The sequence below is a fragment of the Saccopteryx leptura genome, chromosome 3 (assembly GCF_036850995.1).
Source record: "Saccopteryx leptura isolate mSacLep1 chromosome 3, mSacLep1_pri_phased_curated, whole genome shotgun sequence".
NCBI classification, from domain to species: Eukaryota; Metazoa; Chordata; class Mammalia; order Chiroptera; family Emballonuridae; genus Saccopteryx; species Saccopteryx leptura.
The window spans coordinates 336604200-336625109 of record NC_089505.1 but is presented as its reverse complement, the minus strand read 5'-3'; the positions used below and the strand labels follow the sequence as shown (position 1 = coordinate 336625109).

Below are 20910 nucleotides of genomic sequence, written 5' to 3'. Positions count from 1 at the left end.
CTCCTTCATTGATTTCTGTATTAGTTTCCTAGGGCTTTCATACTGAATTGCCATCTACTTGGTAGCTTAAAACAACAGAAATTTATCCTCTCACAGTTGTAGAGACTAGAAGTCCAAAATCAAGGTGCAGCAATGCTCCTCGGAAGGGTCTAAGTGAAGAACCATTCCTTGCCTCTTCCAGCTTCTGGTGGCTCCTGGCAATCCTTGGCTTTCCTTGATGTGCAGCTGTATCATTTCAATATCTGCCTCTGAATTCATGTGGTCTCTTCTCTGTGTATCTTGGTCTCTGTTCAAATATCTCCCCTCTTACAAAGACACTAGTCATTGGATGATGGCCCACCCTAATCTAGTCTTACCTATTTGTAACTTAATTATAGCTGCAAAGATCCTACTTCCAAAGAAAGTCACTTTCTGAGGTTCTGAGTGGAAATGAATTGGGGGGAGCACTATTATATCCACCACAATTTCAAATCTCTTATTTACTAGACATAGTGAGATTTCTCATGGTTGTATTCTCTGTTCTCTTATCTTAGAACATTCCACTTTCTCTGAGTGTGACTATTTTACTTACATACCTTCAATTTTTACTTCTATAAGGATGACTCCCCAAAACTATTTCTTAACTAACTCTGACCCTTTTCTGAATTGTTAGCCCGTTTCCAAATTTGTAGAAGGCATTCCATCATGATTACTCCTCTAAAACCTTGGATTGAAAGTGTTCAGTACGGAGCTTAGTATCTATTCCACAATCCATTTTTATCCTACCATTTCCAGTCCCCATTAATGGTGCTCCATCCATTCAGTCACCTAGACTAGACCTACAGAGTTAATTAATTTTCCCCTCCTATTATTGTCCATACTCAGGGATTGAAATATGTTTATTCTATATCCAAATCTCTCTCTCTCACACTCACTTCCTCTTCCTCTTTCTGTCATTTTCTTTATTGCTGAGTAATTGCTCTTGAACAGGTCTCCAGGCAGCCGATCTATAATAGCCTCTAATTCATCTTTCTCTCTGCATCAGTCATGGTTGTTGCTCAACTTGATAGCATAGATGACTACCATCACAGAATAAAGTGCTTATGAAATAAAGCCCAAACATCTCAGCATAGCATTAAAAAATCTTTCACTATCTGGCTTCAAGCCTACTTTTCAAGCTCAGCTCTACTATATTAACTTCGTTCTGTGCACTTTCATTAACATTTATTGTATAATGCGGTATGATAGACACGTTATGTATTGGTTCCACTAAGCTTGGACTGTAAGCTTTTTGAGATAATGCTTATAAGAATACCTTGTAAATATTAATCCTACTTATCACCTTTTGGTCCTTCCCCTCAAGTCTATAGTACAAAACAAAGACTAAGTAAAGTGGATAAGAATTTAAAAAGTGCTAACACCCAAATGTTTGATAACTGATTACTGGTAAGTAAGTAAAATGTGGTGTATCCACACAATAAAGTATTATTTGGCAACAAAAATAAAATAAATAAAATAAAATACTGATCCATGATACAACATGGGTGAACTGTGAAAACCTTATGTTTAATGAAAGAAGACAGTCACAGTACCACAAACCATATGATTCCATTCATATGAAATGTTCAGAATACATAGGTAAATGTATAAAGGCATGAAATAAATAAGTGGTTGCTTAGGGGTGGGGGATGGGGATGCTGGAGGGTGACAGTAAAACACAGTAGATTTCTTTCTGAGATGATAAAAATGTTCTGAAATTGATTGTAGTGACATTGCACAACTATTTGAATACACAAAGAACCATTATATCTCATCTTTTAAATTAATGAATTGTGTTGTATATAAATTTTATTTTAATAAAGCTGCTAAAATATGCTAATAGCATAAGAAAACCAAGATTCTTTTTTATTTTTTTCCCTTAAGTGAGAAGCAGGGAGGCAGAAACACTGACTTCCGCATGTGCCCTGACCAGTATCCACCCAGCAAGCCCAGTAGGGAGTGATGCTCTGCCCATCTAGGGCATTGCTCTGTTGCTCAGCAACTGAGCTCTTCTTAGTGCCTGAGGCAGAGGCCATAGGGCCATTCTCAGCGCCCGGGGCCAACTTGCTCCAACAGAGCCATGGCTGTGGGAGAGGAAGAGATAGAGTGAGAAAAGAGAGAGGGAATGGGGTGGAGAAACAGATGGTTGTTTCTCCTGTGTGCCCTGACTGGGAATCAAAACCAGGACATCTACACACTGGGCCAATGCTCTACCACTGAGCCAACCAGGGCCCAGGATTCTTTTTTAAAAATTTATTTTATTTTTAAAATTTTTTATTTTTGAAATTAAAATTAATGGGATGAGATTGATCAACAAGAGTAAATAGGGTTTCTGGGAACATCTCTATAGATTCTTAACTTTGATTTTGATGTAGCATCTGAAGATGCTGCTATAAAATACATAAGGCTCTCAAATTTTGCTTTTTTTCTAACTAGAAGTTCAATTAAAAAATTGGAAGCCATGCATGCTTAAAAATATATGACATAAATGAACTTTTCAGACCAATATCTTTATGAAAAAGATGGGTAAAGGGATAAAGAATTTGTAGTTTTGCCCTGGCCAGGTAGCTCAGTGGGTTGGAGCACTGTTCTGATATACCAAGGTTGCAGGTTCGATCCCTGGTGAGGGCACACACAAGAATTAACAAATAAATACATAGATAAGTGGAACTAATTGATCTCTCTCTCTAACTCTACCACTACTTCACCTCTCTAAAATCAAGAAATAAAAATTTAAAAAATTGTGTAGTTTGTAATCAAAGCTCAGTTTTTCTCCAACACTCAAAATCTAGTGCGGAACAAGAGGCAAATTGGCACTAAAGGTGGTAAGCCCGTAAAGAAAAGCAATTATGTTAGCATTTACAAAGCATTAACTATGTGCTAAACAATACTTTTTGTTGTTGTTGTTTGTTTGTTAACATGTAGCAATCAATTATTTCACCGAACAACCCAAAGAAGGATGAACTATTATTAGGACTAATTTATAGATGACTACTTCCAGAATCCATGCTCCTAACAAATGAGTTGTAGTGCCTCTCTGTACTTCATTTTTCTCCTTCTGTTTGTTAGTCTCTTCAACAATGCAGATTTTAAGAAATAACTTATACTTTATGAATAATGGAGTTACTGTGACTGTAATAGGGGAAAATACTTCTATTCCTAGGGGGAATGTCCTTTCTATTTGAGAGAGAATAATTCATAAAAAAGATGATTATAGAGCATTAACTCATATTTACTATCCTTTCTTTCTTTTATACCCAAAACGTTTTTAATACTGAGCAGCAAACATCAAACATTGATGGCTAAGCATAGATCTTCATTTCCAGAAAGAAGTGCTCTCCACCCCCTTTAATGCAAGAGTATTCAACTGGAAAAGAGAAATAGGCTAATAAAATTTCCACCACCAAATAAAGTGACAGGACAAAAATGACTTCAGTATTCTTCCAGTTTGCAAATGTTTTCCATTTACTTTAAAAGCACCTCTAATTGGCAGATTCCTTCCCCACCTCTCACTTTTTTGAAGGGCGAGGAACACTAGCATTTTAAACTATTTATTTATTATTTATTTATATTTCAGAAGTCTCATTCACTTAAGTTTTCACTAGGACTTCTGCTTCAGCAGACCTAGTTTCCAAGGAACTAGGAAAGGATATTTCTTACTGCATCACAGACTAAATGATGAATTTCACAAGAAGCAGAGGCAGGCCACAGGGCTGGCGAGCACAGAGGAAACTGGACTGGGTCCTCGGGGCCTGGATCGTGGAGGGTCACAGCTGTGATGCTGGCAGGGACTGCTAGTGGTCTCCTTCCCTTCTTCAAGTCAGTCCCAACTTTCCCTTGAAGCAGGGTAGCCACGTAGCACAATTCTGGACTCCGGGATGTTGGCAGCACAGTGCGCAGGGTGTAGGTTCTAAGAAATATCCTTGAAGGAAGGAGGTGTGGTCTTGCTCTTTCTGTGGCAGGAAGCCATGAAGTTTGAAGAAGCAAGTGCCGGGGACAGCAGAGCAGCAGGAAGCGAGTATAGGCAGGGCCCTCAAGACTTTATAGACTCTCATGGTCCTAGATGATATGTCTGCCTTCATCTGTTCTCAGGTGTGACAGGAAAAGAAACTTCTGTGTTGTTCAAGCTACCATTAGTTTTGTACGTTGTGTCTCTGAGAGCTCAGCCAAACCCTAACTGACACCAACTCGGAAGCTCTGGCAGTGTCTCCTATGTTGTTGCAATTTCCCTCAAAGATTCAAACATAGTTTACAGGAATCTATAAACTTCTTGAAATTGTATGTTGAATCTTATGTGTGTTGATGTACTTTTCAAGGAGAAAAGGCCCATGGCAATTCATTTAACTCTTTAGATCCTCAGCTTCCTTATCTGTAACAAGGGGAGAAAAACACTCGCTTCTGCAGAGTTGATTTGAGAAGTAGATATTAATTTGTACCAGTGTAGCATGGTGAATAGTGCCTAGCAGAAGAAGGACTCCTTATTTCCATAATTTTGTTAATTGTTTTATATATCTCATCGAGCTTAAATGTAGCAGCCCTCTATGACTTCTCTTACTCCCTCTAATTAAATTACCATGTTGCCAACAGCGCAGATTCTTTCTCCACAATGTCTCCTGCATTCCTTTCGTTTTCTCCATACCCACGATGAGCCCCACCCCCAGCTATACCGCCCCTGTCATCTCCTCTCTGAGACCTCTAACAGGCCAACAGACCTCGTTTTTGGTTTCTTCTTACTTCTATTCCACATCCTACCAGCCTATCAGATGACATTACTTAGTCCTGGGCTGCCAGTGGTTCTCCAATGCCTATCAACTGGAATTATAAACTCAATAACTGAAAGTAGTCCGAGGTAGCACAAGATAGAAGAAAAATTATGGATTCATACAAAACTAGGTTTGAACACTGGTTTTACCTCTTCACTTATTTTGTGCTCTTGGGAAAATTTTATAACTTCTCAGAACCTAAACTGCTTTAGTGTGTAGTAGAGACCATAGTACCTATTATACAGGTTTAGAATAAGCATAAAAAAGACATCAAATAAAAGGACACGTTTGGTACCTGGTACATACTAGGTGCTCAATAAATTTTGTGCCTGCTTCTTTCCTTCTATGAAATGGAAAAAGCTTGACAATGTGTTCTGACCAAACCAGAAGAAGACTTTCCCTGATATTTACAGTCGGAAACAGACTTTTGTTTAGAGACACATATTTGGTGTGTCTTTAATGACGCTTCAGTTTGTATTGCTTTATTTTGTGCACTTGTTATCCCTCCTAAAAGACTCCAGGTGTCTGAGGTGGAACTAGAGCTCTATCCACTTCTGTATCTCTCCTGGTCCTAGCCCAGGCCCTTTAGTCTATATTTACTGAGCTAACTTCAAAATTCTCAGGTGGAGCTCTTTTCGATATATACCCAGATTCCTTTTTCATGCTATCACAACACTACGGAGACAGAATGAATAAAAGTGTATTCTGGGAATACTTTATTTCACGTTCCCCATCACTGTCCAAAAAAGGAGGCAATGACTTCTGGATGCAAAACACTTAGTAGTCGATCCAGCACTGTTACCCATAACTCAAAATCATTCATTATTATGTCCACTGGGTACACACAACTGTTTCCTTTCCTTTATTTCCTAAGAGTCTGGCTCTGCCTCTTACTTCCCCCAAATCCCCCAAGACTTCTTTGTCTTTTCTGCATTTCAACAAGAATGAATCTCCTCTGGCTTTGAGCAGCCCTCCTAAAGATGATGGATAGGAGCTAAACCGTCTAGGACACATCAGTACAGCTGCCAGTGGGTAGGAGGTGCTTATAAAATAAAAAGGCTCAGGATTCTGTGAACATATGTGCGCTCTAAGTGAACTGGCCAACACAGCTGAAAAGAAACACCCAAGAACACTTCCTTTTGTTCTTTCTAAGCATGTATGAAAGAGGCAAATCATATTAGATTGCAAGTATCTCCCAGAAGGGTTCCTTTTCTCTAGTGTCACCATGTGCTAAAATCATAACCTTGCCTATCAGGTCTGTGTGCTTTAGAATTACAGGAAACTTGTAAAGTCAAGTTTAAAGCAGCAAAAGTCTAGTTTTTAATTTATTGGGTAATATTGAGTATTACTGTCTGACTTGGAACATTTTCCCATGAAATTATGAAATAGAGTAAAATCCACACAACTATAAGGTTTAAGGAAGCTTCAGTTTAGTCTGTGGATAAGTGTGTGAGATAAAATGTTATTAGGAAACTAAACACAATTAAATCACCACTAAGCTACAGATATTAAGCATCATACATTATAAACTTCATTCAAAAACAGAAATTATTTTATGTAGGGTTCTCATACATCATTAGAACTGGGAGTATTTCTAGAATCTGGGAAGTTGCTTGTGTGTTTCACTGTCTTTGTATGAAAAAGAAAGCACAGATTTTAAAAAAGTACTGGTTTTAAGTATCTTGGGGATAAGAAAATATTTCGTGTGTGTCAGTGAGACACACTTAAAGCTTGTCTAATCTATATTTTGGGAGGATGCTGGGGGAAGACAATGGGAAGACTTAAAAAGTGATGTAAGACTTTTCTCCAGATGCAGATAACCTTTGATGTGCAGTAAGAAACAGCTTGGCCAGATATCTGCAAAGGGAGAAGCTGGAAAAACCATAGCAAAAACGTGTCAACATTTTGGTGAGGCTATCTGTCTAGAGACCCTCTGCTAGTGGCAATTCTTCTGGAGAACCACAGACTATGTATAAAAGGCTTCCCTCTTGGGAGAGTAGAGTACATGGTGCAGACCTTCACAGTCCACTGGACTGGCGAGAAGCAGCTCAGAGTGTGAGGCCAGTACTGACCATGAGTTTGGCCAAGCTAGACAGGGTGAAAGCTAAGAGCAGTAAAAGAGAGATGATATAAAATGGATCTCTCTGGGGTATCTATAAAGCTCACAATGAGCCCTAATACACAGCCATGTTGGTGAATGTGGCCCCCACGGCCATAGCTGAATGGGCTAAGAGCTCTTGACACCAAAACTAGCTCAATCAGGAAAGTGGAAGTGACCGCAGGCTGGACTTGTAAAGGTGACTCGGGCAGTTCTGGGAGCTGTGGGGAGACTCCAGGTGGCCCGAGAAGTGGGAGAGGAGGGAATTAGTCTATTAAAAAGGAAGACTAAGGCAATTAGGGGGAGAGAAGCAGAGAAAAGTGACAGTGAGTAAATATTGCCCTGGGTTCTATCCTCCATTCCTGGCCCCATCTTAGAGGCCCAGCTGCACTTGGGAGTCCAGGGCTCCCAGTGTTTCCTGACATTAGGCCCCTCTAGTTTTTGCTAAGCCAGCGCCAGCCTCAGTGGGGTTCCTGCTACCTACAACCTGGAGGACTGTGGCTGCCGTTCTACCTGGAAGGCACCTGACCATGCAGCTGTGAGAAGGTGGTGCCTCTTACAATAGCTGTTCTCAGTCTGCGAAAGCAGCCCATTAATCACATATACAGTCGGCACTCTTAACAGTTATTAAGCTATAAACACAAAAAACAACTTTCTCAGAAACAGGACTTTTTTCATCTAAACAGTAGGATGCAGGTTTTCTGATCAACTGACAGGATGATGACAATGATGGTAATGATGGCAGCTACCATTTACCGAGTGCCATATCAATCATTGACTGAGCTTTAACCATGTAAGGCACTATGTCAGGGCTTCCCGTGCATTATCTCTACTCATAACTCTTCAAGGTAGTGAGAATAGAATTTTGTTTGGAAAGGTCTGTGACACAAGGTACAGTAAAAATGTCACTTTGGAAAGGCCAGCATGCTGGGAAGTCAGGTATTCACAAGATGGTACTTAGCATGAAGGATTTACCATGATTCAATATCTGGCCACTGACCTTGAAGTCTCAGAAAATTTTCATGGTGTTCTAGCGCTGAATAGACTTAGGAATGCTGAGTCATGCAACCAAGTTCACAAGAGACTGATATCTAAACCAGATGCCAAGTTATTAATTTACCATGAGATGTTTAACTGCCAAGGAGCCTGGATACTGATGAGGAGTGTACGATACTTTCTTACAGAGACAGATCACATTGGGAGCCAAACTATTAGAAGGTTGTTCGGGTGGTTAGATGATTTGAATGTTAGACACACAGATTTGACAGATGCTATATTCATCTCCATAAAGGGGATTTATCTACCAGGTAAACCAGACACTGGGGTACCATTTCTTTGGATGCTGCAAGGAGGGCTTTTGCCAACAAATGCTTCCTGGAACTCCTAAGCTTCTAGAACTGACCAGTTCTCCTGACGGACACGGTCTTCCCTGAGATATCCCCAATGCATCTTGTGTGCCTGGAAGTACTTTTATGTAAGGTTATATTCTATATCTTTGGTCTGGTTCACTGTTTCATGATTTAATGGTTTGAAGTAAAAGGATAGTTTTATTTTCCTTCTTTCCACATTTCTCAACAAAGTAACTTACTATCATCCACATATATTATCTACAATATTATGGCCCCAATATTTTACAGAGTGGATGAAGAGCACAGGATTTGGAGTCTGAAAGACTCTAAAGAAGCAATTTTGACTCCCCGACTTTAAGTTTTATGGTTCAAGACCAGCTGACTTCTCTTGGCCTCAGTTTCCCCATTAGGCAATGGAGATAAGGCCCACCTCACAGAATAAAGTAAGATGCAAGGAGGCTGTGTGAGCACTCACTCAGCACAGTGCTGGGTGGGATGCAGGACGAGGATCAGAACATATCAGAGCAGAGGTGACACAGAGCTCAACCATTCAAATTCCCCGGCTTTCCAAGCATACACATTTTTTGTTCATTATTTTTCCAATATGATTTTTATAATCATATTAGTGTAACATTAAAAAACTAATTTCTCTAACTTTTGAGCTGGGTAAACAAAAGTGAACTGGGCACAAGTACATGGATTTCTTTGGCTTCCTGCTCTCTTTCTCCACCAGAAATAAACAAATGACATAGTTTGCTTTTCTCTTTTCTTCCCGTTATCCTTGTGAAGATATCCTTTAAGGACTTCAGTCATGATTCTTTTCATGTAAGAATTCTGCACCAACTTCTGAAGCGTAAAAATACCTTAGCTGAAAAGATGCTATGAAATCACACAGCTTTAGTAATAAACCTATTCTTTTTTTCCCCGATGAATTAAATTTACTTTTCAGATGTCAGAATCTCCCAAATTACATGATTCCCCCTATATAAATGTATTGGCTTACCTTAATATATATTAGCTATTCTATCTTATGAGCTTGCATATGCCTTCTCTTTTCAATTATATTATAAATCTTATAAAGAGTGGGGAGAGACCTTCCATCTCTTTATATCCACATTGTCCATATACTGCCCATACACTGATATTGAAAAGATAGTCAATAATTATTTGTTAATGAGAAATGCTGTGAAGTGGAAGTAAAAATAAGAGAGATGTGTTTGTCTCATTCGTTAATTTATAGTCATATTTTCTGAAGATACAGATGTGGACCTATGTTAATTTTCCCTTAAATTATTTAAATGTTTGGTTTCATTTTTTTTATCTGACTTGAACACCAGGAATCTTATGTACACCTTAGAAATTTCTTGATTATAGAAATTTCCGAATTTAGCTCATTTTTCCTTTTAATCCATAAAGTATGTTATCAGTGCTAAACTCATCCTCCATTTTCCTTCTTTAACTGTTTGTCATCTATTGAAACTGCTTCAGTGGTCCCCCATTCAGGGTTCGTCTTGAATTGTAATGCTCAAGGCTTTATACACGCATGATCCTTGAAGGAAAGGTATTTAGTTTGGCCTATTGTCACATACCAAATTGAAGATATCTAAAAATTTAGTGCAACATGTAAATTAAAACAAACATGAAAATAAGAATAATACAGTTTTCAGAGATAAGAACAGGCACTGTGACAGATCTGGGTGAGAATTAACATGTCCATTACCAATTCCACCCCAGACGGAATAAAGCTTACCATCCGGGGAAATGAGTACTTCCAGAACGGAAGCCTTAGTAGGAAGTGCTCATAGAGGAGGAGAAGAAAGCAAACAGTATATGCCAGATATAGTATCAGAAGCTGCTTATTTTTAAGCTCATTTAAATCACAAAGCATTCTTTCTAGGTTGATGGCAGTACTCTACCTTACAGATCCTAAATATACTACAAACACTTAAAATTTAACACAACAAAATTATAAACCAATCGTAAAATAAGCTCTTTTTGCTTTCTGTGAACAATCATTTCAGGGTGTTTAGTCAGAACCTATGGTTAGTTTGATTTAATATTACAGACATGTTTTTACATATTTCTCATTACCCCTGCAAAATAAATTCCATTAAAGCATGTGGGGAGTCTGTTTATAAATCCCATCATCAATCAGAGAAAGATATATACACAAATATGAGGGTCTATACAAGTGAACTCTATCAGATCAGTTTTTTATGAACTAAATGGTCCTGAGGGAAAATATTGTCCAAATTCAATTGTTTTTAGGTCTAAAACCAAGGCGATTAACTTATCTCCATATTTAAAAACTAGCCTCTGTCGAGGGGGCAGTGGGCTTGACAGAATATTCAAGAGCCTGTGTAATGTAATAACATTAGACTGTGTGTTTGTGGTAGATAATGCCACTGAAGCATAGCACAATGCATCCTGACATAATTCAGTTAATAAAACCAAAACTCATTCAGTAGCCCCTATAACATAAGGACAATGTAATACTTTTGAATAATACAAAATAGGAACATGACATTCATGCATTCAGTCATCCATTCAGAGTGTTAACTGAGCACCTCCACTACAGTGTATACTACAAAGGACATAATGACAAATTAGATATGAACAGTTTCTATGGAAACCTACAATCTAGGAGGAAGACAAGATACTGACACACAGTTAAAATGTGAAGAATAAGGTGAGAAACAGCATAAAAGTTGTGCTCCATGAAGTGTTGGAGGAGTTTAGAGGGAGGTGGTGTAATGTTTGGAGCTGGTGTCCAGGGAAGGCCAGATGAGACAGATGGCATGTGAGCTGTTTGGAAGTGTGGATAGGATTTCAGCAGAAAAGGAGAGATTCAAATGAGGACAGAGTGGGGTGGAAGTGGATGCCACAGGCCACTTTGGGGCATGCTGACCGGGCCGGCTGTGCTCCAGCATACATCGCGTGTGAGGGAGGGCAGGGCAAAGCTGGGTGCGGGCTGGGAAATGGTTGGAGGGGCCTCACGGTCAGGCGAGCACATGAAAGAATTACTGAAGGTTTTTCTCAGGGAAGGGATTCAGTCCGTCTACACATTAAGAACTTACTAGGATAATTTGGAAGGGAAAGACACGGAAGGCTAGAATTTAGGAGGCTCTTTTAGCGGTCCAGGCATTTGCTTGTGTAGGAGGAGGGGAGGGAAGGAACTCATTATGTATAACACATGTATTCGTTTTAACTATAATATTTCATTTAATTCTCATGACAACTCTGAAAGGTAAATAACATTAACTCCACTATTCAGTTGAGGAAATTAAGGCTCAAAGAGGTCACTAAGGTCACTGAGTTAGTAAAATAAAAAGGGGAGGGGAACAGAAGTCAGCAGCTGGGACTTTAATGTCTACGTTATCTACACGACGCTATTATGATAAAGGACCTTCTTTTCCTAAGTGCCCCACAGGATCGGCGGTTCAGTACTTCATGTGTGCCTCTGGTACAGGCTGGGACATCACCATATACTGTACCAGGGTGATTCTGACAACAGAGTTCTCCTTGAAAGCTGAAACTGGGAGGCTGTCCTACCCCAAATAACCAGAGAAACTTCGCTGCTACGCTGAGAGCTTCTGGTGCGTGGACACTGTCTTCCTGTCCCTGAGTCCCCAGGAGCAAGCCCAGGGAAGTGCTCGAGGAAGAACTGTCCTAACGAATCAAACTTGGCATTCATGCAATCTAATTTCTATTCTGAACAGAAGTTCCAAGGACATAAAATAGTTTTTATGGTTCTATGATTGAAACCCAAAGAGTTGTTTCCAGTTGAGGATCTCCCTAATCACTGGGAAAAATTCTGGTGCTAGTCAGGGATATATAGTAAGTTCTCGCTTAACATTGTTGATAGGTTCTCGGAACTGCGGCCAATGTGTAATGAAACCAATGTTACCACAGACTAATTGACATGAACAAGAGTTAATGTCCTACAGCATCTCATTAATGTTATAACACAATGCTATTGAGGGACCTGCTGTACAAGGATTGGACTGGGAGCTCAGCGCATGGTGCCTTCTGCCTGTCCAGTCCTGTTCATCCATCCCGTTGCCGATTCCTTCTCACCACTGGAATCAAGCTCTTCCTTTCTACTTACAGCAGGTACAACCATGTCTTGTTCTTAGGCCAGTATCCTGTCTTTGAACTCTGCTCACATCTCAGTTCCTATCTCTCCCACAAGATATAAAGTGTAGCAGGACCTCTCTGATACCAGCTCTTTGCTTGTTGAAACCTTCCAGGCCCGCTGTCTAGGCTTCTGGGGCTACCCCAATCTCCCGGGCTACTCCAGGGATTCAGACACCAGTCCTCCTGGTCTAGCCTGTGCTTCCACTTCATCACAAGGGTTTGGATAATACTTGGCATAGTAGCAGTGGCAGTCCTCATACTTACATAGCACTTGCTGTGTGTGAGGAATTGTTTTATGTGTTTAACAAAATTAATGGCTATAATTACACTATAAAAGCTTCATTTTATAGATAAAAAAAGGCAAAACAAAAAACCCAGAGCTGAGAGATTAAATTACTTGTCTAAAGTGACATAGATTGCTAGTGACAGAGCCAAAACTTGAACCCTGGTGTTCAGGCTATAGTTCATTCTCTTAACCACTGTGATCTTCTCCCTCTCCAACAGCAGTAAAGTTGTCATTAGTGAATGTACTTGCTACCTTAAATGCCCTATTTTTTACACCTGGCATAATACTATCACTAATAGTTATCAGATTTATATTAATAAGTATATTAACATTTAGCTGTAAATCTGATCTCCAAAATCAGAGAGAAGAGCTTACATGATGCTGAAACTTTGATATATAAGTATTTTCATTTTGATTGGAAATACCACAGATGTTCTGCATTTAGGCAAGTCTAATTAAGACAGTAGGATTCAAAGATATTGCTATTTCATTAGCAAAAGATGTCCAAGAATGCTGGTAGAGAAGATAATCATAAATATGACATAGATGGGGAAAATATATCTTGAGGATTTAAAAATCAAAAGTAGTGTTACTTAATAATTCTCATCATCAATTCAGAAGGTATACATGTGACTACATGTATTATAATCAGGAATTTTAAATAGAATTAAATAAAAATACCTATGCTAATATGTATTTTAAATTTCTCTGATTTTTATTATTACTCTAATTTATTAAGTATACAGCAGTCATTAAAAGAAACTGGTAAATATCTCTATGTTATCAGAGGCTGGAGATAAGTAATCAAGACATAAAAGAAGGTTAAGTATGATGGTTCCTCAAAAAATTAAGAATAGAGCTATGATATGACCCAGCAATCCCCCTACTGGGTATATACCCCCAAACACTTAACAACACTGATACACAAAGACACATGTACTCCCATGTCCATCGCAGCACTATTCACTGTGGCCAAGACATGGAAACAACCAAAGTGTCCTGTGATAGAGGGTTGGATAAAGAAGATGTGGTACATATATACAATGGAATACTACTCAGCCATAAGAAATGATGACATATTGCCATTTATGACAACATGGATGGACCTGAGAACATTATATTGAGTGAAATAAGTAAATCAGAAAAAGCTAAGAACTATATGATTTCACACATAGGTGGGATATAAAATTGAGACTCATAGACATAGATAAAAGTGAAGTGGTTACCAGGGAGAGAAGGTTGGGGATGGGGGCTGGTGGGGAGGGGTGTAAAGAAGAAAAATATATGGTGATGGAAAATGATCTGACTTTGGGTGATGGGCACATAACATAATCAGCAGTTCAAATGCTATAGAAATGTCTACCTAAAACCTATGTGCTCTTATTGATCAATATTACACCAATAACTTTAATTTTCTAAATAAAACTAAATGAAAAGAGGGTTATTTCCTAACAGTAGAGACAGAAAGACCATAAGCAAATAAGCAAATAAATGTACAGGATAAGTGTGAATAGTAAAAAGCTCTCTGAGGAAAGTAAAACAAGGTAACGTAACACAGAATAAAGCGGGCTGGCCAGATTATGACAGTTGGGCGGGTTCCTGATTGACAAGCATGGGGAGCAAAACAAGAAAAATGACTCTGGAGTGGTAGGATCCAGGACAAAAAGGAGGCCTGCGGGCTGGAGCCGGTATGAGATGGGGAGACTGGCCGGAGATGCAGTCAGAAAGGTGGAGGGGCACAGATCACATAGGTCTTCGTAATCCACAGCAAGATATGTGAATTATGTTCAAAGTATCAGAACAAGTCAGCATAATGTTGTAACTTAGGAAAGTGATGTGACCAGATTTACATTTTTAAAAGATCACTTTAGCAGTTGTTTGGAAAATGCATTACAGGAAGTCAAGAATGGAATCATAGCGACCAATTAGGAAGTTACTGTAGTAGGGAACAGAACTAGCCAGGCCTTAAGTTGTACCCTAAAAACAGAGATAAATATACGGAACAGGAACCTCTTTTGGAGGTGAAAGTAATAGGACTTGCTGATGAATTAAATGTCAGGAGATAGGGAAAGAGAGCAATCAGGAATGATTCCTAGGCTTGGATGAGTGGTTGTGTAATCTAGTAATAGGTAGAAGACCAAAATAAAAACAAATTTGAGGAGAAATTCAAATTTGTAGAATATTAGTAAGTCGAATGATAACATAGTGACATACACAATGACATTTATATTAAACTCAGGGAACTGGCAAATAACAAACTCACAAGACCATACAGAACATTACCACTGGTTAGATGATTTTCCTATCACCCTAGCTCAAGCCCCAAGATCACTTTCAGCTCTGGAAATAAAATGAAAACTTAATCAGCCATTCTGACTTTGTGTGGACATATTTTATTTCATAGAACAGTTTTAGAAATGCCGAGTTGTGAGCACATGGCAGGTACTCAAAAAATGTGTGGTGAACTGAATGACACCTGTTTGTATAGAGACCATGTAACCTACCTTCAACAGGACTAAGAGTAAAATGGATAACTCTCAAAATTGCCATGTACTATGAATCTGAATTACATTATTCCCTTATTTTAAAATATTTTTTTGGTGTGTGTATACACATGTGTGTATTTATCTCCTATACTTTGGATGAAAAAAATAGGTATGTGCAAACATTTTTCTTAGTACCTAACTAGCACTTTCCATCATCTTTTTACTTTAAAATATACAGTCACTACATACCCGGAGCATGTCGCCGAGGTCTGCGGTGCTGATATCCGGGTCCTCCGTGGTGTTGAAGGGCACAGGGGTTATCCGCACGAGGGTGAGCACTCGAGGTTCTGGGTACCTCCACAGCATCACCCCTGGGCTATCTTCGGTTTCATTATAAAACAAGACTTCATAGACACCAGGCATTTTCAAAGGTTCTGTTAAATGAAAGAATAACTAATTATGTATATGCTTTTTAAAGGAAATGTCTTGGTTTATGACAGCAAGAAAAAAATATGGGGACAAAAAATGTAAAGAAGGTGCATAGTCAGTTTTATATGGCTTGACAAGGGAACAAGTCAAGTATTCTCCCTTTAAGGTACTGAATAGTAATTTACCACTTTTGTACTGCAGGTGTTAATGTACTTTTTAAGCGATTTTATTCTCTCATCATTTAGTAAATGTGCAGTAGAAACACACGCATACAATAACCACTCATACTGAAGCCCCATCACTACTTACCAGTGTCTCTTATATACTGAAATAGACCTGTCCGTAGGTCATCCGAACTCTGTTCACTTTGAAACATCTGGTTCTTTTCTACAGGAGGAGGCACATGTGGCCCCGCGTCAGAAACTTCAAACTTGCTCTCCTCGTCAAGGTACCCACTGAGTAATTCATGTAGAAGAACTAAACAATTCAAATGTTCTTGACCCCAGAAAACCTTTAAAACCATATGAAAAATTTTAGTGGCTTTGAAATACAAACATTTCATGAAGATAATTAGGTACAATCATTTTTGAATTAATGCACGACTGCAATTATGTTTAATTTAATTACGAACAATAACTAAACTATAATTTCTAAGTAATTGGACCTATAGGATGTAATTCTATTGCTTGAGTAAATATATAAAAACAACAAAATCAATTACATCATATATTATGTGAATAACAATCAACTTTAAATGCTAAATTAAAGATGAAATTATGTTAATGTGAGGTAATGTTTATTAATTAACTCAGTTAAGAGCGAAAAGAACACATATTACAGTCTGAGATAAGGCAATGAAGTATTCTAGGCCAAAGTGTTAATAAAATAATAATTATTTGTAGAATAGCTTCCTACATTTTGTCATGAGAGTAAATAAACATATATTGATTATAGCATTCTTTTCTTTGCACTTTGTCTTTTAAGAGAAAAATAAATGGAAGATGCTAAATGAATGTGAGCTCGGAAGCCTCCCGACTCCTGTGTGTAGTGAGAACGTGCTCACACACAGTATTCCACAGCCCAAAGTCAGCTGTCCAGGAGCTATAGTTTCATAACAAAGGTCTCAGTGTTTCCTCTCGGAGAGGACCACGTTCCTGTTTCTGATTGTGAAGAGTATTAGTCTAAAACAAAAGTATGACCAGTGACTAATATTATAATAATTATGGATTCAAAATTTAAATAATGTTAAATTTCTCTGCCTGACCAGGTGGTGGTGCAGTGGATAGAGCGTTGGACTGGGACACGGGGGACCCAGGTTTGTATATTTTTTTTTTTTTTTTTTTTTTTTCATTTTTCTGAAGCTGGAAACGGGGATAGACAGTCAGACAGACTCCCGCATGCGCCCGACCGGGATCCACCCGGCACGCCCACCAGGGGCGGTGCTCTGCCCCCCAGGGGGCGATGCTCTGCCCATCCTGGGTGTCGCCATATTGCGACCAGAGCCACTCTAGCGCCTGAGGCAGAGGCCACAGAGCCATCCCCAGCGCCCGGGCCATCTTTGCTCCAATGGAGCCTTGGCTGCGGGAGGGGAAGAGAGAGACAGAGAGGAAAGCGCGGCGGAGGGGTGGAGAAGCAAATGGGCGCTTCTCCTGTGTGCCCTGGCCGGGAATCGAACCCGGGTCCTCCGCACGCTAGGCCGACGCTCTACCGCTGAGCCAACCGGCCAGGGCGGGGACCCAGGTTTGAAACCTCAAGGTGGCCCGCTTGAGTGTGAGCTCATCTGGTTTGAGCAAGGCTCACCACCTTGAGCCCAAGTTTTCTGGCTTGAGCAAGGAAGGGTCACTTGGTCCGCTGTAGCCCTACAGTCAAGTCACATATGAGAAAGCAATTAATGAACTAAGGTGCTACAATGAAGAATTGATGCTTCTCATCTCTTTCCCTTCCTGTCTGTCTGTCCCTATCTGTCTTTCTCTATGTCTCTCTCTCTCTGTCTCTGTCACACAAAAAAGTTTCTCTGAATATATTGAATAAAAGCAATACAACCATTAATTCTAAGAAAACCATGAAATACACAATAAAAGAATATATAGAGGTAGAAAAAATAACAGCCTAATACCTTGTGGCTAAGTTTTAAATCTTAGCTTCAGTCCTGTTTTCTGGAATTAAGGCATCTCAGAAATGAAGGGAAGAGATATGATACTAAGTCTACTTATGTCCTCATCAATATTTTTATTGAATACAAAAAAATTGAGATAGGTGAAAAGTCAAATCAAACATTGCTCTAGCCCAGTGGTCCCCAACCCTCAGGCCATGGACCGGTATCGGTCCATAGGCCATTTGGTACTGGTCCGCAGAGAAAGAATAAATAACTCACATTATTTCCGTTTTATTTATATTTAAGTCTGAACAATGTTTTATTTTTAAAAAAAGACCAGATTCCCTGTTACATCCGTCTAAGACTCACTCTTGATGCTTGTCTCGGTCACGTGATACATTTGTCCCTCCTACCCTAAAGGCCGTTTCGTGAAAATATTTTCTGACATTAAACCAGTCCGTGGCCCAAAAAAGGTTGGGGACCACTGCTCTAGCCCTTAAGTTGTCAAGACACAGTCAGAGACTTTAAAATGGAGAGATGATACACTTTAGTTTTGCTCTTATTGTTTTTAACATGAAGTTACTTTACTGCCTTAAAAAACGAATACAATTAAGGTTCTTGATAACACAGCACAAAACCACATGCTTACTGTTAAATATGTGAAGATTTCTGATATATGTGCAATCTCTAAAGTGGTAGAAAGCAATAAGCCATTCTGATCACCCATAGCTAGCTCTGGGTCAGTGAGAAAACTGATGAAAAAGTTGAGGCAACACAATTTTTAGATGAAAATAGAAATGCATATATAATATGCCTCCATTATTAACAAATTAGTCATTTTCATTTTCTATAATTGTAAATTTCTCAAGCTTTTTGTATCTGTGTCACATTTGGGAAATATCAACTCATACAAAGAATACATTAAAATCCATCCAAATAGAACATTTTCAAGAAGTAAGTTGGATACCCTCACACATTCTATACTTGGCTTTAGACAAAGAGTAAAAGGTTGCAATATGACTTATATGTCAAGTGTTAGTTATAGACATCACAATTTAATCTAAGGAATCTGCCATTAGAAAATGGTTCTTACATATTGCTGATGCAAGTGTGCTTGAATGGGCAGACTGCTTTATAACTAGAAAAGTCTACACAGTAGAAAAAAGTTTAATGACTCAGCAATTCCACTCCTAAGCATGTATCCAAGAGAAATGAAAACATGTCCACAAATGTTCATAGCAGCATTAGCCATAATAGCAAAAAGCGGGGAAAAATCAAATGTTTATCATTTGATAAATGGATAAACAAAATATGGCATATCCACATAATGGAGTATTTATTGTTAAGCCATACAAAGGAATGAAGTATTGGCAATTGCTAACACCTGGATAAGCCTTGAAAACACTACCCTAAGTGAAAGAAGACACTCACAAAAGATCACATATTTACATGAAATGTCCAGAAGAGTTGAGTGAAACAGAAAATAAAAATAGATTAGTGGTTGCATAAACCTGGAAAGGAGATTACAGAATGGAGTGCAAATGCTACTGAGTACAGGGAGTTGGGATGTGTGTGTGTGTGTGTGTGTGTGTGTGTGTGTGTGAGAAAAATGTTCTAAAATGCAGTATAGCGATGATCACACAACTTTGTGAATATACTAAAAAAACAATTATTTACTAAATATTACTAAATTTATTATTACTAAATTTATACTAAAAAACCAAGTGAATTGTGCACTTTAATTAGATGAATTGTATGGTATGTGAATTATATCTAAAGAAAGCTGTTGCCCAGGTCAAGGTAGCTCAGCTGGTTATAGCATTGACACCATAAGCCAAGGTCACAGGTTTCATTGCTGGTGAGGGCACACACAAAAATCAACCAATGAATGCATAAATAAATGGAACAACAAATCGATGTTTCTCCCTCTCTCTCTCTTTTCCTTTCCCTTTCTTTCTAAAATTAATAAATGAAAAAATTATAAAAAGGAAGCTGTTTAAACAGTTGAATAAGACAGCAATCCGATACTATCCTTTTCTCACCACATCAAGATTTAAAATTCAGTGAAAGAGTCAAAAAAACAATCAAAGGCTAGTTAAAAACTCATGGGAAAAATGTAGCCAATCCCCACACACCTGTAACAGACCTCCACACAAATCAATGGATATTTTTGGTATGGACTGTTCTGGGCTTGGATTGCCACTGTGTTTACACCACTTAGCTTCCAAATTGGCAGCAGCACAACATGGTCCTATTAGAATCCGACTTCTTTCTTTGAGACTTGTTTTAAGAAGAAAATCATTTACACTGAGTAGAAATGATGACCCAAGAATTACACCTGAAAAATAAAAATAAATGGAAAGAGATATAAATAATAGTTCTTCCTTTTCAAAAAAATATGTTTGGGCAAGAATCATTTGTATTTTTTCAGAATGTTAATTCATCTTTTGTTCGAGTCTTCTTTTTCAGTTGGCTTTCCCTCACAGTTTTATGCCATTTATACAGAATTCTAGTTACGAAGCAGGTATACCTCATTCACATTCCTAACAAAGCAATATTTGCCAAAACATTATGACTTTTTCCATGTGTGAGCATTTTAAGTTTTATGAGTAGAGACGTTTTCATTAAATTGCGCAAGCTTTTCAAACAACTACATTAAGAATAAGAACAGCTGCTTCATTTGTCTATTGTTAACATGATGAGAAAGGGCAATTTTCTGTGATTTCTTACAGTAAGAGTAAAGTATATTACTTTACTAGACACTCAAGTTTTTGACTGGCTCATGTTAAAATCAAAACAATCAAAATATATAACATGTGTTTTCTAAAAATTTTAGTTTAATCCAAACTTCACACATCATAACCACTTGAAGTTTACAAAGTCTTAAAAACAGATAGTGGCAGGTTAGATTTATGAGAAAAACTATATGCTATAGTTCAAAGTAAATATACCCAGAAAAGGAATACACTTTAAAATGTAGGTTTTCTTTTGAACTTAAACTAGAAGTGTAGATCAAAACCTTTTCATAAAACCAATGGCATACTTTAAGATATTTGAATGCAAAGTTAGAGTGGTGGGTTTTAACTTTCCCCCAAGGAGCTCATATTCTGAATTGTCATTGTGAATATTGAATTTCAACCGACCACATTTGTAATGCTCATGGCTTATTTTTCTAATAATATTTGATCCTTAAAAGAGATGAAAGATTAAAAAACACCTTAGGCTGACAGTATACACTTTTCAAAGTAC

General features: G+C 38.4%; 1 protein-coding gene across 4 annotated transcripts in view; it reads right to left on the bottom strand.

Moving 5' to 3' along the window:
- VPS13B (vacuolar protein sorting 13 homolog B) overlaps positions 1–20910 on the bottom strand; it is an 887459-nt gene that overhangs the window by 142875 nt on the left and 723674 nt on the right. For all 4 annotated transcript variants that reach the window (XM_066379210.1, XM_066379212.1, XM_066379209.1 and 1 more), the window contains exons 37-39: positions 19797–19999; positions 15876–16077; positions 15387–15571 (exon numbers count right to left, since the gene is read on the bottom strand). In XM_066379210.1, the coding sequence (XP_066235307.1) occupies positions 15387–15571; positions 15876–16077; positions 19797–19999 (590 nt within the window). The remainder of the gene's footprint in view (positions 1–15386; positions 15572–15875; positions 16078–19796; positions 20000–20910) is intronic.